General features: G+C 43.4%; 1 protein-coding gene across 2 annotated transcripts in view; it reads left to right on the top strand.

Annotated features, from left to right (window-relative positions):
- The window catches only part of ESYT3 (extended synaptotagmin 3), a 319908-nt gene that overhangs the window by 196865 nt on the left and 100989 nt on the right, over positions 1-22054 (top strand). For both annotated transcript variants that reach the window (XM_069224322.1, XM_069224323.1), the window contains exons 8-9: positions 10177-10297; positions 21477-21653. In XM_069224322.1, the coding sequence (XP_069080423.1) occupies positions 10177-10297; positions 21477-21653 (298 nt within the window). The remainder of the gene's footprint in view (positions 1-10176; positions 10298-21476; positions 21654-22054) is intronic.

The following is a 22054-nucleotide window of genomic DNA, read 5'->3' as shown; positions in this document are numbered from 1 at the left end:
GTTAAATCTTCAACAATAGACAGATAAAAGCTGCCCATGAGCGCGGAGTAACAAGAGTCATAAAAAAGCCCCTAAATTCTGTCATCCATAGTTCTCCATCCTTACTTAAAAATAATAAGAATTTTAAAAAATTCAAACACCTGAGTGACAGTCGTAGAAGCCTTTGCACGGACATTCCATGTGCGTGTGTGTAGGGAGGTCCAGATACCTAAATGAGTAATATGGACATTAGGCTGCCCTTGGAAATTCAATACGTTTTTTTTAGCAGTCGGATGATAATTAGTTGTTCTTGAGAGCTGCTGTTTGGTGGACGGTAGAGGGTGAGGTGGGTCATCAGTTTTTTGGTGCCGAAGTTGAAGTTTCTTAGAAGGGCCTACCTGTGTGTCTTTCCTTGATTTCAGCTATAGAACAGCTCTCACTTCCTTGTGCCATGGTTTTGGATGCTCTTGGATAGTCATCACCCTGTACAAAAGCTGCGTCTGCAATACAGTCAGAAAATGGCATTTGAAAAGTGACCACTTAAAACGGACAGTTGATCCATTTGGCCTGTCTGGAAAATGAGAAAACATGGGACCAAAATCACCCAATTTTTTTAAATTCCAAGGAAGATAGTGCTCCTCAGAGTAACAAGATTTAGTGTCATCAAGGCTGGTGTCTGTATGACAGCCAGTCTCCCAGAGGTGAGCAGACATCACTTGAACTCTGCAACTTGTTGGAAATGCCTGAAGTCTGCCTTGCACCCAGAAGTTTACCGTTCTGCTCAGAGAGGGGAGGAGACTGCCTTGACCTGCAGGAGGAGAGGCTGTCCAGTCGTGTTCTCAGCATGAGGAATGCCCTGGAACGTCAGACTGACATTGGGAGCACAGCCAGAACCAGCCTGTTTCATGATGGATCTTCTGAGCTCCCTCTGCGCGTTCTGTTGCAGACCACGTCAAGAATCAAACCCAAAAACAACATCATGGCATCTCCCTCTGGCACCCTTCCAGAGACTGACTGGTACCGCACTGCCTGATATTGGGTGTATGTGGTGAGGGCGCTGTTGTTGCTGCTGAAGTAGAAGCTCTGTTCGTGGCCTGGAGGCCACAGTTAGTGAAGAGCAGCACCCATCTAAGACCAGCCCAGGGGCCACAACCAGTGAAGACCAGCATATGCCGAACCCCTGCCAAGTGGCTGCATCTGCCGAATAAGTGTGTCCAACGAGTAGGCCTACACTGCTGCTCAACCTCTGGTGGATCAGGGCAAGGCCGCCACTGTGCTCCCACATCACCGCAGCTGACACTGAAGATGTGGGATGCAGTGAGTGCACCCACCAGCACCACACAATTCACATCTCTCTATGAGCAGGTAAAGCAGTACCTAAATGTGAAAGACTGACCTTGTCGTGTAAGAGTAAATCTGGCATGGGTACACTAACTATTGCCAGTGTGATTGCTTTGGGCAGGAATTGTTTGAACTGATCTACAAATTATCCCCTGGTGGTAATCACTAGTGAATTACATCTGTGCCATATGTATGCCTATGCCTGCAATTCTGTACAATTAAACAAAGACATTGGGATAGCTTTGTCAGATAGGGAGAGAGCACTATAGTGGGTGAAACTCCTGTCTCCTAGATTTAATTACTGCTTTGTAACTGAGTCCTTATTGAACTGTGTATGATTACATTTTGTTGTGATTTTAAAATACTTTCAGTGCTAAAATTAGAGCTGGGCTGGACAGTAATTTATTGTGCATGTTGTTTAAGTTCTGAGTGCTTGCCTTTCATACTGCCTCCCAGAGACCCCGTTGACTGCTCACTCTTGCTGCCTTAAAAGTCAAGTGCAGAAGAGGTGTACTTGTCTCAGCTTGGAGAGACATTGTGGGACTTACCCTGGGACTCCAGTGGCAAACTTACCCAGCCCTCACAATTATGGTCCAGTAGCCCTTACCTTTTACCTAGATATATTTTTCCACATTGTGAATATCACTTGCACAGTGGTGGTAATTGTTGACGAAAGTTGGATTCCCATGGCACCCACACATGCTATAATGCTGACCGTGTTTATGGTGCTAATTCATGAGACGTGCTCCATGCATGACATGGTAGTGACCTCCCTAGCCCTTAGTTAACAGTGATAATTCCTTGTATATTATGGGTCGCCATGGTGAAACAGGTACCAAAGGACATGCTTAGCTATCCATCTCCCCAAACCCTAGAACAGGGTTGGGCAAGGCAAACCCCATTGCATTTGTAAATACTTGTTTAAATAGGTCACTGGTTGTTTTCCCAGTGCTTTTTATTGGAGATTTTTTATACACATCTACTACTGTTTACTTGAGAATATATTGGCCTCCTGCCTCATATTGTGGCCTTTTGATCAAGGATTTCCATGTCATTAAACAGTCTTCTGACTCACAGGCTGTATTTCCTCTTATAATCTGTTTTTAAATCCAGTTCTTTTTTTCCTTAGAATAAATTTACCTATGTTTCTACACCTCTTTTGGTGGGAGTTGAGGTTTACATAATGCGCAAGGTGTGGCCTTACTAGCGGATGCAGACTGGTAACGTGGCCATCCCTCTCCCTGGGCACTGCAGTTGCCCCCTGATTCGCCATGCAGCCTTTTGTTGCCAGGTTCATAAATTTTTAGGTCACTGAAAAGGCTGACAGTACATCTCTATTTAGGTGACCTTTAAAACTTCATCCTGTAATGTGACTCGGTGTCTGCTCTCTAGGTATGTTATTTGGTACTTGGCTGCATCACACCATTGTTTCTACCTGCAAGATGACTACTCTTGCTTTTCCGAATCATGCCTCATTGTGACTTGTTTTTGTTGCGTCTGCTAGAAGCAATATCATGCTAGCCTCCATGGTAGGAATAGAGTTCAATATTACCAGTGTGTGACTGACCCAAGTTATGATAAATGCACCTTTTGCAAGCTTGTGGTTTAAATGTGCCCACCAAGGCAGACCAAACTAAGTTGGCAACCCTTTAACATGTTCCCTGCATGGGGCGCAAGAATTTTGAAATCTTCACCCTCTTATTATGGCCCGTCTCGCCTTTTCCTCCCTTTTGAAATGTTGCATTTTGATGTCTGTGTAGTGATTGATTTTTATAGGCATGACTATCTTTGCAGAGTCTTGGGGAGGGGAGGGGATTTTCTGCGTTTCAAGTTTCCAAACTTTACAAAGGTAACCTTTATTCGCTTGTTGTTGTTGAACATCTCATAGTTAGACTGACTTGTACTGGCTAGTGTTTGGGTACATGCAGGGTCTTGAACACAACTTTGGATTTCAAAGACCCTGGTCTCTGGTCATCAAACCTGACTGTTGGGTTTTCTACCTTCAGGGTCTAGTTTTGGTTAACAGTTTGCTGAATTGGGAGTGGTGACGCTCTATAGAGCACAAGACATGTTTTTCAAATGTTAGAAGTGACTGAATAGTTGCTTTAGTTGCGCATGGGTCATTTCGTGAGTAAATACTTTAATGTTGACTTTTCAAATAATTGAGGGCTCATCATTGGCTACCAAATACTGAGCAGAAGAAATGTAAACCTTAAGAATGGCCTTTGTCCTTACCAGTCTTTGGGGCTTTTTACGTAATGTGGGTAGTGATATTTGTGAATCAGAAACCTAGGTTCCTTGCAATCAAGTAAAATATCTTGGGAGAGTTTATTTGCTAGCCTGTAATGAGTTGGATTCTCTGATGAGGGGTATCTTCAGTTCCTTTCTGTATGTCTGGGTGTTAAGAGCAGGTTTGATATTGATGGGTATCTTGTTCCAGATCCTGGATGCATAAATGAGGGAGCCCTGCATTCAGTTTTCTTTTTTTCATTTTCACATTACTTCGTTTAAATTGAATTTAGGGGCATTTTACACAAAAGTGGTACATCTGCTCTGATGCACAACTTTTCCTGCATCGCCCTGCAATCCCTAACGTCACCATGGTAGCACTTTATTTACCATACAGCGCACGTTAGCACAAGAGTGTCATAATTTGTGACACTGTTTTGGCACTTTGCTGGATTAGCACTATAAATTATCGCGCTAGTCCAGCAAAGCACAGGGAGGCCCATGGGTATTATGGGAGCGTCACTCTAACGCTTGCCCTGAGCAGGCGTTACAAATGACAAAAAAATGGTGCAGGAAAATCTTGTAAATTTCACTGTGCCATTTTTTGGGCATCCCTACGTGGGAGCATACATTATACCTGCTGCAGGTATAACGTGGCGCAAGGGGTTACAAAGTGGTGCAATGCATGCATTGCACCACTTTGTAAATATGGAGCACAGTGGGGGCCTCCTTAGCTTAAAAACAAATGACGCTAGGGAGGCGCAAAGAGCTTGTAAATATGCCCCCTACTGTATACGATTAAATCACAGCAAATCTCCTTTCTTTTTTACCTGCAAAAGATGGCAGATATGTTAGCCAAGATGTGTTCTATTTGTCTGCATTTTGAGAACACAGGAAAGCTACACATTGAGTGTTTATTCCCCCTGAAAACATAGTTGAAACATTCTGTTTGAAAAGATAGCGTGTTGTTCCACGATAATAAGTTTGCATTTGTCAGGTGAGTCATCTGTGGATTAAGGAACTTGAGCGCAACTTGTGAATTTTTGTTTCGAAATTTCCATGAAAACACCGGAATTTGCTACTAGAACAAGCTTAATGAATTGTCGAGTAAGTCCTTTTTTAAACTTTGGCTTTCAAGGGATAGAAAGGTTGAAGTTTAGATCTAGAGAAAAGAGAGAGCAGTACCTTTTCTGAGAACTGCTCCCAGAAGCAATTGCTTAGGATCCGGCAGAATGGACCTCCTTCCCCGAACACATGAGGAGGAAGAGAGAGAAGCTATTGTTTTTGTTCTTTCCCCCACAGAAAAGAGGCAGACGTGCCTGAAAGAGAAAATATTAGTAAACCTAGAAACTTACTGACTGCACCCTGGTATCCCAGGAGGCACAGCCTTTGTAATTCCCCATTAGTCTAGGAATAAGAGCATAACAGCCAAAGAATCAGAATGAGTCCTATTGATCTGTAAAGTCAGGCCCAATATGACGTCCAATGACATATGATTCACACTACATAGGTTTTACATTTGCGAAATCCAGTCTTTATGTCTCTACAACTGCCATGTAATTGACCGGTCTGGTAGCAAGCAGCAGGTTTTTTACACTAGGAATGAAAGCAGTTAAATACAAAAAAAGTTAATGTTGCATTACTATTGAAAGGAACCTTTCACATACTTATGCATACCTACACATCACCTCTCACCTTTGGGGTTGTCCGATTATTCCATCTGTCACTGACCTGAGATAAGACCTTTGTCCCTTACGAGCACATACCGCTGACCTCTGACTGATGTGACTCCTGTGTACTCCAGCGAAATGTATTTTTAGTGGTCGAGAATTTAATTTTCCCACAGATTAATTATTGGTATTTACAAACCAGCCACTACAAGGAAAGTTTCACCGAGTTCTGTTTGAGAAATGGGCAGTTATGGGATTTTTGCAGTTTGACGCATTTTTCATGGTGCAAGTTAGGAAACTGACATGTGGCTCAAGACTGACTATTCTCTGAATACAGGACTAACTGGACTGAATGCTGGTTTCCCGTTTTAGCCGCCCTCTCATATCGCATAGACAGTGGACTAGGTTCAGAAATGCTGAACAGGACCAATACCATGCCTCTTTTTAAAGGGAGAGGACTTCACTCTCCTCAGCTATCAGTGTTTCAGCCTTTCTTATTTCTTTCCAAAATTGCTAAGTTGCTGGCAATCATCGTAGGAAATCAACTTTCATTCACTTAGATACGATCCAGTAAGTTTTTCAGACACAGAGCTGGACAAAATCTGGGATGAATTCGTTGGTGTACTATCTCAAGATTGCAGCTGGCAGCCAGAGGCTCAGGGTTGGTCCTTTAGGAGCCATTTGTCACTTTCTTCATGGTGAGTATTCAATGTATTGTGACTGTGGTGGTCCACGGGCTAAAGTGGTCAATTTGGTCCGATCGTTCCTGGTCAAGAGAGACCAAGCAATTTTCTTTACTCCAGATAAAGGAAGCTTCCATGGACTAAACTACCTCACACTTGGGTTGTACCTGAGTTTGCACTTTTAGGAAGATCATAAAAATCTCGCTTGTTGTATAATTTCTTTTAGTAGTCTGGCTTCTACAGTCTCCTTAAGACTTTGCTAGACCCCCTTATGGTGATAGAGCTCTCTGTAAAACAAAGATGAACCTACAAACAGGCAATCCCAGCCGAAGACTCTGCCGAGCATCTGCCCAACCTTTTGCTTTTGATTCCAACAAACGGGAAATAGGTTCATCCGGTAGGTGACAGCGAGTCCTCAGTGAGTGAGCATTGAATTCAGTTGAGAGCGGACTCTTTAAACCCATCAACATATCTGCCTGTACATTTTGTTTTCTGCATTGTTTCAGTTTATTGAGTTAGACGTGATTGTGTAATGTAATGTGCAAAGCACAGGTATGCGTGTGAACTGACTTAAATGACAGTATCCTGAAATATCAGTAGAACCGGTTTTCTTTCCTTGTAAATTAGTTCAAGGGGTGGCTCAAATAATGAGGAATTCGCTTCTCTTTATAGTCGCAGCTGACCTGTGTTGGATGTGTTTACAGAAGTGTTAAATAGAACTCATAATGCAGGAGAGCTGGCTGCATCACAATTTGTATATCATTAACTGCAATTCAGATCTCTTTAAGTTGTGGCACCTTTCTTCTATAGTCTTGCGTCCTAAATTCCCTATCAGACAGTCTTGCATAACTTTCGTTCGAGCAACAGTAGTATTGCTTAAAGGCTGGTCAGAGTTTTTGGATTGCAAATGGTGTTTGTAAAGAATCATGCCTGATTATTAATTGGGAAGGTTATAACTGAGGTCGGACCTGTTTATTCTAAAGGTTTGCCATAGGCAGTGTACCTAATGTATTTATTGTGAAAACCACATGTTAGAGCTAATGAGCCTTTAAGGGTGAATTATTCTTCCTCTGTGTTAAAGACTGTGGCCAGGTATTTTCTTACAGTGTCTCTCAAATTACAGGAACAGACAAGTTAGGTCCTCCACGGAGAGTTTGTATATTGTTTTCCCAAATGTCATTTTGCACATGTTTGTACTTGTCTGACTGCATGCAAGATGACTCCTCGCGCTCAGGCATATGTTCTTGATAGTGTAGGTCTGAGTTGTTGATGGTGACAAGCCAGCAGTAAAGGCTCTAGGCAAATATGCAGAGGTATTATGTACTGGCTGTTCTTGAGTACAAAGCTAGACATCTCACTTCGGTGTGAATTCATGGGAGTCATCCTGTCTAATCGGCAATCACCATTGTTCTTGTGTATTTCTATATTGATGTAACTTATTACAACTGAGGAAAAAACGTCGGGATCTGTGAGTTCTGATTACATATTTTTGTGTGTGAATCAGACCGAATATTAAAGAACTGAGGTGGTGCAAGTTGTATGATATTTAACTCTGCACATTTCTATTACAATAAATACACATTAGTTATTGATGTTAGCAGGCAGGGTTTAGGCATTTCTAGGGAAATTATTGCTAAGTGAAGATTAAGAGTGCTGTTAATTATTTGGTCGTAATGTTTACTTTTAGGTTGTTAAAATAAAACAAACTTGATAATATGAAATTCAGAAAACTTCACCAAAATTATCTTTGGAGTTATTCTCAAAGGAGACATTGTGTATGGACACTTTAATTACATTTTAGCACCATACAAATACAAATATTTATACCCTTTAGTTCAGCAGTTACTCATTCCCTATTTGAATACCAGCGGTTTCATATACTTTGACTAGCGACCCAGTTATTGTGAGTATTGATTCTGCTTTATTTTGACAGCGTCTTAATTAGATGCAACCTCTTTTAGGAAGATGAGTCTGGTTGAATGACGGCCAATGTATTAGAGTGTCCATGTCTATGGCAGCCTCATTCTTCAGTCTTCATATTGTCGCCATTTCAGCATGTAGCATATAAATATTAGGACCTCCCACAAATGGGTGTTTTCAGTAGAGCCTTTACCCTTCCTGCATTTGACACCCAGTTACATGCATGAAAGATAAGTTGTCCCACCAGGAGTTTAGGTGGTTCCTTGCTTTGCCATCTGGACTAACTGCCCCTACCAATTGACATGGAAAATTCTCATACAGTACACAACATACATGTCACATTCAAGGAGCTTGAGCTGAGGATCACCTAAGGACATAGAGGAAGGACACTAACTGACCCTACCAATTTACATTGATGGAGCACTCTTAGAGTGAGGATACTGGGCATCCCACGTTCCAGTCTCAGTTCTTCCCTTCTTCCAAAGTAGAGGGCCATTGCAGTGCAAACGTCCAAGAACAAGTTCACCACCCATTAAAAAAAATCTGCACAACCAAGGCAACTCACAAAACCCAAACCTAACAAGCTTTGTCCCCAAAGAGGAGATTTGTGAGATATATTTGCATTGTTTGAGTTGTGCGTGAGTTTTTAAGAGTATGGGCCAAGCTTATTTAAATTATCAAATACTATTTCACAGGATTGTCTCTACTCTAGAGCAAAGTATTTTTAGCTTGCGTACTTCAAAGGCGTTACAACAAGAAGATTTATAAAGCACTTGGAAAAATATGGCAAGTGAATTGTCTCGAAACCGAATACTGCAGGATTTTAAATAAAACGTTGCTAAGGCAATTAGTATGTTACTAGGTTGTTTGAGGACTGTTTACCCTCCTGCACTACCAGTGAAGATTGAACACCATTGGTCCTGTGGCCCCTCCCCACTCTGCAGGTCTGAAATTTGAAGAATTCATTGATGGACACTTGTCACCCACAGTCAGGCAGCTCTTAACACCTATATTGAATGGTTGGCCTTCTGTATGGGCAAAGTGAGCCACTTTCACTGTGCAGTGGTTACATAGGTTTTGTCACTGAGGTACTTAACAAGAAATGTTTCTGTTCTTTGCTTCCTAGAATAATTTTACTGGTGGGGGCGCCTTGTAGTGCTGTCATGTCCCATTGCTACTATCTTAACTGTGTGACATTATTATATATATATATATATATATATATATATATATATATATATATATGTTTATAGGCTGAACTTAAGATCTCTGGTGTAAAGTGCTTTGTCTTAGAATGAAATAATTCACCCTGTGTAGAAGCGTTTACTTGAATTTCTTAGTGACCTTTCTGAATGCACAAATTCTTAGGGCGCCATTCGTAAAATATTTTGTGCCTCCAAGTATCCCTCAAGAGTGCAAAAGAACCTGACATCTGAAACTGTGAATAACAGCTCCTGGTTCGGAGAATTGCCATCTGCTGGGGGCATAGAGGCACACCTGGCACGTCAAGCTTCAGAAATTAGGCCTGACAAGATCGGAATTTGTAGATATTTATAGGTCCAGCTGATTTAGAAAATCTGTTTACTAGCAAGCTTTTCCAGGTGTAAGTGCAGTGACGAGATAGGACCAGAAGTCTGCACTTTGTGAGTATTTACAAACATTCCCCATGTCATTTCCCTCCCTCAAGGCACACCTTATTTACTCCTAACATAGATTTGTTGTGCGTATGAAATGTATCAAAGTGCCTCAGAGGGCAAAGTGGAAATGATATCACCACACGAAAATGTCTTCCAGTGGAGGAAAAAAGACCGGGGTGTGGGGTTTGTTTAACTGCACAATAAGACCATCCAGAAATGTTCTATATTATTTGTCCTTTTTTCAAAAAAATATTTTTCTGCGAAAGTCTTTCCTTTCCCCGCACCTCCTTTGAAAATAGGGAAGTTTTGTGTACTTTACTTACACGCATGGTAGTTTTCTATGCGACAGAAGTTAAAAAGTGCAGGGAAGCGTAAGAAGTGTGTGAAAGTGGACAACACTACCCCCATATTTCGGAAGGACGGAAGACTTCTGATGAAAATATATTTTGCATATAGAGGTGAATAATAAATAAAGGTATTTGTGATATTTCCAGAACATTTTAACCCTACAGCTGCTGACGTTCCTCATTGCTAACAGCCGTGATAGAGTGCGGTTACATGTTCAGAGGGTGATATTTACTAAAATTGCAGGAGTGTCCATACTGCGTCTCAGCCTTTTTCAGACTAGGTTTCTGGGCCAGTCCATTGTGGAGGTCTTCTGTGTTCACAGTACCTTAGCTCTTTTTTTTAACTATTCTTCCTCCTTTGTTCTTCCAGTGACGTGTCTGACACCATGCTCGTGGACCTCATTGCTTCACGCCTGGTGCTGCCGAACCGATTCAGCTTTCCTCTCATGAGCCAGGTTAACGTGGCCCAGCTCCGCTTTCCTCTCCCACATGTGAGTGTTGTGTGCTGTGAGAGCAGCATCTAATGTGCTAGCAAAATATCTGATGTGTGCCGCTTGTATGACACCACTGGGTAGCAGTAAATGCTATGCTTTGGTGTCCACAGCTTCAGGCTTTGCATACATCTGTCTTTGTGAACTTTTGAAATGTTTTTTGGTGTTTTATTTAGCGGTTAGACCCGACGGTGTCCAGGCACGTTGCTGCTGGTGGTGGGGCTCATTGCTCAATGCAATCTTCGAGAACCTTGCACTGTAAGGTCTTGAGTTTACAGAGAGTGTCTAATCACAGTATGAAGTCAATCAAGCCTGGGTTACATCTAGTTCATCAATGGGTATTCAGCAGTTTCTTGTCTACAGTCATTGGTGGAAAGCAAAATACATGGTTTACAATGTGTTTTTTTCAAAGTCACTTGGATGTGCGTGACCCCTGTTTTTTCAGCATCACGAGATGAGGCGCATTCTCATTTCATGAACTTTTTGGTGAAGTAAATAAGAACACAATGCACTTTAAGAGGCTAGCTAAGTACAATTACTAGGGTGCTATTTAATCATCCTCTCTCCGCACCATAGCAGGAACAAAACTGCTTCTAACTGTTGTTGTCTTTATAGCTACAGAAAGGCATTACCATAACATGGATTATATCACCTCATTTAATTCTGTTCAACAACCCACTTTCAGCAAAAGAAAACTAATGAATAACTGCTTTGATCCATTTTGGGGATCAAAATTGTGCAGGGATTAGTAGGTTAAGTAGAGAGGATGATAAAGGGAAATTTAACAGTACCAATCTTTGCTTTGTTTGTGCGTACATATTTATACCAATAATACCATGTAGTAACTAAAAGGTGGAGTGCATGCAAGTGAAATATCCTGCTTTGGCCTTCTTAGTAAAATGTAAAAGCATTGCTTGGGTATCTTCAAACACCGGACTTTGATGTGCAGTATCTTACTTTTTCGCCCCCTACAAAATAGTGTGCTAGGTGCAAGTAATTTCATTGGTACTGTCCCTTATGCAGACACCATCAAAAGGAACTTGTGAAGTTTGACACACATATATCTACAAGCCTCCAACTGCATTCAAAAATTAGAAATCGAGTTGAATTGGGCATGCCATATCAAACTTAAAATGGTTAATCATTTGTCCTCATTGTGTATGATCCCTGGAACTTCAAAATAATGTTTTACATTCGAGGAGAATAGGAACATGTGTATATGCTCACAATTATGTCCACAGTATGTCTCTCGCTAAATATCAGAGGGGTATTCTTCTGGAAAGCTCTAATATAAAACTATTGAAACTAAATAGGCAAGCGTGTAGAAATTATTTAGTTTGTTCTAAGTATCATTACATGTATTTGGTCTCTTCCATGACCATAGGTGATTTGTTGTTTGAGTGATTCATGCCCCTTTGCATTTAAAATGAACATAAGGTTCATACCAGTCGGTTATACTGACAACATGGTCAACTGTACTAAGTTGTAGATCCAGGTTTGAAGCCTGTATTCTCCATCTGATAGAGACCACAGCTGCTCCATCAGTATGCAAGCTGGTGAATTCCTCACTTGTCTGTTTCTCTTCCTACAGATTGGAAACAGACCAGTATTATCTCTGTATTTTTTTAAAACCTTCCCTGGAACCTTCTTTAATAGGTACTATTTGCCTATTTCTTTGCTACTTTTTGGTGCGGAGTGTACCGAAAAAGTAGCTAATACTCAGATCTTGAAGTTTGTGACACCTAATATTCTGCTTAATCCATCCAGCATAATCAGGATTCTGCCCAAATTATGAATTGGTGGTGACACTTGTTGCAGTTCAGAACAAAGTACGGATGATTTTCAGTGGGGGAGGGGTTGCAGCTCTTATCCACCTGCATCCCTCTGCAGCCTTTGACACAGTGTGCTATGGGGCACTTGTGGATGTTGGAGGGAGAGGGCTGGCTTTAGAATGGAATTGCCCGTTCTTAACAGTTCATAGCCAGACAGTATTCATGGCTCTTTTTAGATAGTTAGGGAGTCCCAGTGCTTATTTTGAGCCAGTGGTTTCCTGTGCTCGTCACCGGCACTTAAGTGTTGTTAGAAATGTGGTCTCTAATTTGCCGTGGTTTGCACCATGTCCAAGTAGGAACCCTAACTCCAGTCAGGGTAAGAGTGCCACAGCTAAAATAACCCCTGTTCACCCCCTTGGTAGCTTGGCACGAGCAGTCAGGCTTATTGTAGAGGCAATGTGTAAAGTATTTGTGTACACACACAGCAACACAGTGAAAACACCACAAAAGGACTCCACAACAGTTTAGAAAACTAGCCAATTTGATCTGAGTAATAAAAAAACACAATTACAAAAATCTAACAAGCAAAGATATCACTTTTAAAAGATGAAATGTAATTGTTATTCCTTGAAATCAATGAAGCGCTTGACTGAGACAAAGTACCTGGGCTGCGTCAAACACAAAGATGATGCGGGCCTCAGGGGAGGTGATGCGTCGAAAGAGCCAGAGATGCGTTGGTGGTGCCTTACGGTTGCAGGACAGGTGATGTGTTGGTTCCTTACTGCTAGGCAGGGGAGGTGATGCATCGGTTCCTTACTGTCACCGGGGAGATGATGCATGATTTGTGGCACGAAGCGTTGATTTCCTACTACGGTGTGGTGTCAATGAAGAAAATGGTCCCCAGGGACGATGCATTAGTGACGTGTCAAAAGTCGGCCCGCGATGCATTGATCTCACAGCGATGAAGCAGGCACAGCCTCAGGGTGGTGCGTCACAGACTTCAGTGATGCAGTGTTCGAAACTCACGTAGTGGTGGTTCGTCTGACGCGCTGCAACTGAAAACTAGGGCCTGCGTGGAAAACCGTATCAAGCGGGTACAACGCTCCTGGGCAGCAGCAGCGATGCGTCAAAACCTTTCAGTGATGCGTCGGTTCAGAATGACACAGTGAGTTGATGCGTGGATTTTCTTCTTGTAGCACAAAAAACCTCCTTCAAGGGACCAGACTGGATTTCGCACCCCTTGACAGAGCACAACTCTCAGCAAAGAGCCCAAGTGCTGGCAGATGAAGTATTTGATGTCCCTGAGACTTCTTAACCGGAGGCAAGCTCAGCTCAAGCCCTTGAAGAACCTTGGAAAGCAGGATGTAGAAAGCAAAGTCCAGTCCTTTCACTCCCAGAATAGAAGCAGCAAGCAGCAGGGCAGCACAACAAAGCAGCGGGCAGAGTTGCCGTCCCTCCAACAGCATCCAGCTCTTCTATCCAGGTCCAGTACTTATACCTATTTCTGTCTTTGAAGTAGGCACAAGACCCTGTCTTTCATGCCCTGGCCCCAGACACACTCCAGGGGTTTGGAAACTGCTTCATGTAAGGACAGGCACAGCCATATTTAGGTGCAACTGCAAGCTCCTCCCACAGTTCTAGCCCAGGAAGACCTCAGCTCCCTTTGTGTGACAGTCTAGAGTGAATTCACAAACAGGCCAACTGTCATCCTGACCCAGACATGTATTCCACAGACTGGCAGAGGCACTGAATGGTTAAGCAAGAAAATGCCCACTTTCTACAAGTGGCATTTTCAAACTTACAATTTAAGAACCAACTTCAGCAAAATATGTATTTTTAAATTGTGAGTTCAGAGACCCCCAAACTTCATATCTTTATCTGCTGCGAATGGCAAATTACACTTAAAAGATATTTCAAGGCAATCCCCATGTTCCTCTATTGGCGAGATAGTCTTTGCAATAGTTAAAAAACTGAATTTAGCAGTATTTCACTACCAGGACATGTAAAAACACCAGTATTTGTCCTACCTTTTAAATACACTGCACCCTGCCCATGGGGCTGCTTTGGGCCTACCTTAGGGGTGACTTACATATAGCAAAATGGAAGGTTTGGGCCCGGCTAATGGGTGCACTTGCCAGGTCAAAATGGCAGTTTAAAACTGCACACACAGGCAATGCAGTGGCAGGTCTGAGACATGTTTACATGGCTACTCATGCAGGCGGTTCACGCCCACTAGTAGCATTTGATTTATAGGCCTTGGGCACACATGGTGCACTATACTTGGGACTTGCTTGTAAATCAGATATGCTAATAATGGATAAACCAATACAATTTAGATAGAGATCACTTGCACTTTATCACTGGTCAGCAGTTGTAAAGTGTCCAAAGTCCTAAAGCCAGCAAAAATGAAATTCAGCTCAGGATAAAAAACAGGAGGTCAGAAGCAAAATGACATGGTAAACCACTCCAAGAGCTGACAGGTCTAACAAGTGTCAACACAGGCACCTATGGCAGACTGCCAAATGGTGGTGCTGTTTGTCTAATCTAGAGATTAGCACAACAATAGTTGCTGAATAATTCAATATGCATTAAAGTGACTAAAACCTTCCATACAAGCCATTCTTATAGCTTTGGGGTCTTGGAATCATCTTAATTGTCACAATTGTAGGGCTGTGATGGTTGGTAGTTGTATTGGTGCGGTCTGTGGCAGTGCTGGTATGGGTAGTATCAATGGGAAGTGTTGTGCTTTGTGGAGCCCCTTCAGGGCTTTTCTTTAAGTCCCATCCCTTTCAATCTCTGTGTGCCCTCCTTCGCTGGAGCATCTTTCTTTCTGTTGAGCATGTGCCACACTGATGATACACAGTTGATCCTCCGGCTGGATGGCATTAACAATAAATCCCTCTGCAACTTCCTTTCTGGCCTCAAAGCAGTAGCTGATTGGATTTACAGAAATTGTTTAACACTCAAATCGAGCAAAACTGAGATCATGTTGCTGGTGGACCCTCCTTATTCCGATCTTTTGCATATTGGACACTCACTCTTGACCCTTGAACACTACTTACTAGCTCCGTGAAAATCTTTATATAGCGTGTGTAGGAAAGTACCATCTTGCCTGGCATGTTACCCCCATATTTCACTGTACATATGTTGTTTTATTCTATGTGTCACTGGGACTAACAGGCTAGTGACTAAATTTACCAATTCACATTGGCATACTGGTACACCCATATAATTCCCTAGTATATGGTACTGAGGTACCCAGGGTATTGGGGTTCCAGGAGATCCCTTTGGGCTGCAGCATTTCTTTTGCCACCCATAGGGAGCTCTGACAATTCTTACACAGGCCTGCCAGTGCAGCCTGAGTGAAATAACGTCCACGTTATTTCACAGCCATTTACCACTGCACGTAAGTAACTTATAAGTCACCTATATGTCTAACCCTCACCTGGTGAAGGTTAGGTGCAAAGTTACTTAGTGTGTTGGCACCCTGGCACTAGCCAAGGTGCCCCCACATTGTTCAGGGCTAATTCCCCGGACTTTGTGAGTGCGGGGACACCATTACACGCGTGCATTACACATAGGTCACTACCTATGTGTAGCGTCACAATGCTATCTCCGAACATGGCCATGTAACATGTCTAAGATCATGGAATTGTCCCCCCAATACCATTCTGGTATTGGGGGGACAATTCCATGATCCCCGGGGTCTCTAGCACAGTACCCGGGTACTGCCAAACTGCATTTCCGGGGTCTCCACTGCAGCCGCTGCTGCTGCCAACCCCTCAGACTGGTTTCTGCCCTCCTGGGGTCCAGGCAGCCCTGGCCCAGGAAGGCAGAACAAAGGATTTCCTCTGAGAGAGGGTGTTACACCTTCTCCCTTTGGAAATAGGTGTGAAGGCTGGGGAGAGTAGCCTCCCCCAGCCTCTGGAAATGCTTTGATGGGCACAGATGGTGCCCATCTCTGCATAAGCCAGTCTACACCGGTTCAGGGATCCCCCAGCCCGGCTCTGGCGCGAAACTGGACAAAGGAAAGGGGAGTGACCACTCCCCTGACCTGCACCTCCCAGGGGAGGTGCCCAGAGCTCCTCCAGTGTGTCCCAGACCTCTGCCATCTTGGAAACAGAGGTGTTGGGGGCACACTGGACTGTTCTGAGTGGCCAGTGCCAGCAGGTGACGTCAGAGGCTCCTTCTGATAGGCTCTTACCTCTCTTGGTAGCCAATCCTCCTAACCTGGTAGCCAAACCTCCTTTCCTGGCTATTTAGGGTCTCTGCTTTGGGGAATTCTTCAGATAACGAATGCAAGAGCTCACCAGAGTTCCTCTGCAACTCCCTCTTCACCTTCTACCATAGGATCGACCGCTGACTACTCGGGACGCCTGCAAAACCGCAACAAAGTAGCAAGACGACTACTAGCAACATTGTAGCGCCTCATCCTGCTGGCTTTCTCGACTGTTTCCAGGTGGTGCATGCTCTGGGGGTAGCCTGCCTTCACCCTGCACCAGAAGCTCCGCTGAAATCTCCTGTGGGTCGACGGAATCTTCCCCCTGCTAACGCAGGCACCAAAAGACTGCAACACTGGTCCTCTGGGTCCCCTCTCATCCTGACGAGGTCCCTGGAACTCAGCAACTCTGTCCAAGTGACTCCCACAGTCCAGTGACTCTTCAGTCCAAGTTTGGTGGAGGTAAGTCCTTGCCTCCCCACGCTAGACTGCATTGCTGGGTACCGCGTGATTTGCAGCTGCTCCGGCTCCTGTACACTGTTCCAGGATTTCCTTCGTGCACAGACAAGCCTGGGTCCCCGGCACTCCTTCCTGCAGTGCACAACCTTCTGAGTTGTCCTCCGGCATCGTGAGACTCCCCTTTGTGACTTTGCGTGGAATCCAGTTCACTTTCCTTCCAAGTGCCTGTTCAGGTACTTTTGCGGGTGCTGCCTGCTTCTGTGAGGGCTCCCTGAGTTGCTGGGCGCCCCCTCTGTCTCCTCCTCCAAGTGGCGACATCCTGGTCCCTCCTGGGCCACAGCAGCACCCAAAAACCTCTACCGCGACCCTTGCAGCTAGCAAGGCTTGTTTGCTGTCTTTCTGCGTGGGAACACCTCTGCAAGCTTATTCTTCTTTCTTGCAGAACTCCAAGCTTCTTCCAACAGGTGGCAGCTTCCTTGCACCCTCAGCTGGCATTTCCTGGGCTCCTGCCCACTCTCGACACTGTCGCGACTATTGGACTTGGTCTCCTTGTCTTACAGGTACTCGGGTCCAGAAATCCACTGTTGTTGCATTGCTGGTGTTTGTTTTTCCTGCAGAATCCCCCATCACGACTTCTGTGATCTCTGGGGGTAGCAGGTGCACTTTACACCTACTTTTCAGGGTCTTGGGGTGGGCTATTTTTCTAGCCCTCACTGTTTTCTTACATTCCCAGCGACCCTCTACAAGCTCACATAGGTTTGGGGTCCATTCGTGGTTCGCATTCCACTTTTGGAGTATATGGTTTGTGTTACCCCTATACCTATGTGCTCCTATTGCAATCTACTGTAATTCTACACTGTTTGCATTACTTTTCTTGCTATTACTTACCTAATTTTGGTTTGTGTACATATATCTTGTGTATATAACTTATCCTCATACTGAGGGTACTCACTGAGATACTTTTGGCATATTGTCATAAAAATAAAGTACCTTTATTTTTAGTAACTCTGGGTATTGTGTTTTCTTATGATATTGTGCATATGACACCAGTGGTATAGTAGGAGCTTTACATGTCTCCTAGTTCAGCCTAAGCTGCTTTGCCATAGCTACCTTCTATCAGCCAAAGCTGCTAGGAACACCTCTTCTACACTAATAAGGGATAACTGGACCTGGCACAAGGTGTAGGTACCTCTGGTACTCCCTACAAGCCACGCCAGCCTCCTACAGCATGATTTTTCTAAACCCATTCTTAAGGAAATTAAAAATGCAGATGTTTTCTTTTTGGGATTAGGGAGCTGAGGAGGTGCTAGGAGTACATTTTGAAACTAGGAGTAAAAACAGGTATGGAAGACTGGTTCTATTTCTCATCATAATTAACGTTATGTTTCCAGAAGAAACAGTGGATGCTTTGTCAAATAGACTTAGGAAAAAAAAGAAAAGGCAGGAGTTTACAAGGTGCAGAGGAAAACACACTGGGCATCTCCTTTCAGAAGTGCAAACATTTACCTGCACCGTGCTACAGGCTTAAACACACAAGCAGATGCAAACGCACACTCCCAACACCCTTTCTCCATTCTGCTCTCCCTCGTTTCTTTCTACCTCCCACATGTCTACTCTTAACCACTTTATCTTCTCGTCTGCCCTGCCTCTTCCTATCCCCACTTGCTCATTCTCCCACCCACTCCGTGCTCACCTGGCTCTCTTTTGACCCTCTCATACCTCCTCTTTTTTTTATTATTATTTTTTTGTTTTTACTTTGCCTACTCTCTTCTGTTTTGCTTCTCTCTTCTGTCTCCCCTCTTGATGTGAATTTTATGTTTTTAGTATATGTTTCAGGCTGAGTGAGGAGAATTATTTTAAAAACCAATGTGGAAATGCTTCAGAATCTCCAGGGTGGCCTCTTTACTCGGTGGCATGTTTTTTGGACTTCTAAAAGTGACTCTTCGCTGCGGTTACATGATGTAAGTGTTCCCATTTAATTCAGTGAAACTTTGTTAGCTTTAGACCATATCAGTCCTATGGGTCAAATTCCAACTGTACCCAGAAACCGCGTTTCACTCTTTCATGTGCGTTAAGTAAAATCACGTGAAGATACCAGCAGCCACCAGTTTTGCCAACAGTTATCGTGTTTTACATCTATCTGTGTCTGTGCTTTCTGGACCACACTGGGAGCCCAGGAACAACGGAAATGGCTTTTAGCCATGTGTGCATTGGTCGTAGTCTGCTCTGCATAACATACCCTGCTGTACATGTGATCAGGCAATATCGACTTCGTTTGTCTGACCACAATCCAACCCCTCACAGGACTGAGGCACCCCCAATGGAAGAGATTTTCCAATAAACAAAATGAGACCCACGTCGAGTCTCTTGCACCACTTTCACAAAAGTAGTCAATGTTGGAGATGCAGGTGTTGGCCTGTTCTATAGCTAAAGATGATGATCTGTGCTTTTAAAAAACAAAATAGTGCCATGGTGCTCTTCGTTTAAAATGTTTCCAGTTTTGTGTTCCTTTGAGATGTGCTTGCATGTACAGCACAGATGTAAATACCTTGGCACGGGTAATTAAGGCCTGTGTTCTTTGGCGCGCAGAGGCCCTCTATTTTCCAATTACGTGGCTAACCGCGTGATCGTGTTGGTAATACCTTTGCATCTCACCGAGAGAAACTTTCGTTATAGTTTTCTGCCGTCTTTTAGTCACACATACATCACTGCCTTGACTGAACGATTTAGGAAAAACAGATGTTTTTTTAAACTAGTTTTGATCTGAACACTGTGGTCATTGGAAAACTGTCTAGGAAATAGCGGTTGATTCCATCGGCAGGCTCTGAAGCAGTGATTGTGCACAAGAGTGCACGTGCAGTGTCTGGAGTTTCTGCTGAGCCATAACATTGCTCGTCTTTGCCATATGTTGTGGTCTCTAAAGGAAATGCAAAACCTAATGACAAGAACTCTTGTTTAACCTCGGCAAGGACCAAGTGATGTTGTCAAATGCCATTGGTTAATTCCTTTGCAACCTAATGTGGAAGATAACGCTACCTCTCCCTGTTACTCTGTGTAGGCAGTCTGGCCATGCTGCCTCCTCTTGTTCATCTTGTCTGTATGTGATTTAAAAACACTTTACTGGTCATAACTTGTGGAACGGAGGTCGGGCATTGACTCTGATCACCACAACTAAAACATGGCACGAAAAGCAGCGTAAAATGACTTTAAGCCTTGCGCAGAGAAAGAACATTTGAAGCCTTCTAAATGTGGAGGTTAACCTAAGAGATGATGCATACAAGGAAGATTGCACTGTAATTCATGCAGGTCCTCCAATCCATCTGTTCAGGCTTGTAGATGAGTGAGCAGAGCTTTATACTTGATGGCCTTCACCTCATCTAATCAAAGTTTATAACCATAATCGAGCAGATGAAGGAAGAAAATCAAACATCCTTGTATAACAAATCGGATTCCTTTTCAAAAGCCAGTGACCCAGAGTGATGGTTTTTCTAGATCTGCATTTCCAAATTGCATTCTGAATGCCCCCCAAGTCTGTTTCTAAGCATAATGTCAAGTGGTGGCTGGACAGGCTGGTTGTCTTCCTTTCAGTTGTTACCCTTTTTGTGGAACGGCCAATGGGGATACACCACTCGCCCACATTGTAAAAGATTTTGGAAGAAAACTTATGGTCCCCTGCACATGAACCTCAAATTGCTAGGTTTCCTGACAGTGACACTGGCACAGTTGTAGCCATCTATAACTTTAACATGAAGGCATAGATGGATTATCCAATCAGACCAGATTAGAAGTATTGCCTCATAAATGCTTTAACACACACATCTGCCTTTCCACAATGGCACTGTTTGTGCAGAGCACCCAGTGAGTAGAACGACATTGACTCTTCGGTGAGTGCAGCCTTTTGTTGGTCTGATGCGACAACGAATTTTCTGCCCTGAGCATATAATCAGGGTGTTTTCTGTGCATAAGCAACAAAGGCAATGCGTAACGCTCCCCTTGCTGGGGAGCACCAGCCATGAACCCAGTAAACAATGGGGTGCAAAAAAGAGACTAGCCATAGAGCTATTTTTCACACTGAAACAGTTTTGAGAGGACTATGCATATAACGGCCTGTTCCTGTAGTTACACTGTCTCCCTGTTACGATTGTGACTTACCTAAAGTTAGTCCTGTTGACCTCCAGCACGGCACAAGGCAAGTTTTCTTTGTGATATTGCAACCTGGGAAGGAAATAAACTCAAAGCACTGCAGTCTTCCATTTGGGTAGTTTTCACCGTACCTTGACAGCCAGCACAGAATATTTTGAGGTCCTCTGTTCGGAGAATTCATTCAACTAAGTGATCGACATTCAGTGCTGGAAGGAGAATAAAGAGGGGCGGGTGCTCCCCGCATGTAGATGTAATTTATTGGCCAAGATCCAGAGATTCTGAATGCTCATAGTGTCCAAATGTTTTACAAGATGCATTTTTGTACCTGACTGCCTCACCACAGGGTGACTTCGCTTTTATGCCGCCATGTTTTTACATATTTTTCTTTCTACGGTATTAAGATTAGAGTTGCCTTTTGGTTGAATGTACTTACCAGTTCTGTTCATGACCCTGAATATTAGGCTCGTTGGTTTCACTGAATTGCCTGTCTGCTCCACAGTCAATGTTTTTGCTTCTTTTCAGCAGAAAGTTATTTCACGCTATAGTGATTGGTGAACTTCTATGTCATGGGTGTTTTCTATTGCAGGGGGTATTGAGAGTTCATCTCATAGCAGCTGAAAAACTAGTCCCAAAGGACACCTACCTGAGGGGAATCATTAAGGGGAAGTCGGATCCCTACGCTGTTGCAAGAGTTGGAAACCAGAAGTACAGAAGCAAAACAATCAAGGAAAATCTTAACCCTGTATGGAACGAAAAATTTGAGGTACGATTAGTCTCCACTTTCTTTGTACAGAACATCACTTGTGAGCATACTACAGTTAAATCCCTTTAAAACAATAAATGCATGTTTTAATTGAAGATGAACTCTTTAAACCCATTTAGTTTTGGTTCTGAAGTCTCTCAGGTCCCTGGCACGTCTTAGGCCTCCTTTGTTATTTTACCAAAGGAGTGACATGTTTGCCTTTTTGGAAGGTCTAATGAAAGAACAAGTTGCTTCCACCCAGTGAGGTAATGAAACTTGAGGGCCCCACCTGGATAGTACATGGGCAACCCACAAAACAGATGGGGAAAAAACTGATGCATGTGGGGGGAAGATATTAAAATAATTTTATTGAAATAGGGAAATTCTGGTGTGTCGTCCTACCCAATAAATTGGGTGGCGGT

Source organism: Pleurodeles waltl, chromosome 3_1 (genome assembly GCF_031143425.1).
Source record: "Pleurodeles waltl isolate 20211129_DDA chromosome 3_1, aPleWal1.hap1.20221129, whole genome shotgun sequence".
In the NCBI taxonomy this organism is placed as follows: domain Eukaryota; kingdom Metazoa; phylum Chordata; class Amphibia; order Caudata; family Salamandridae; genus Pleurodeles; species Pleurodeles waltl.
This window is presented reverse-complemented; position numbering and strand designations above follow the sequence as displayed.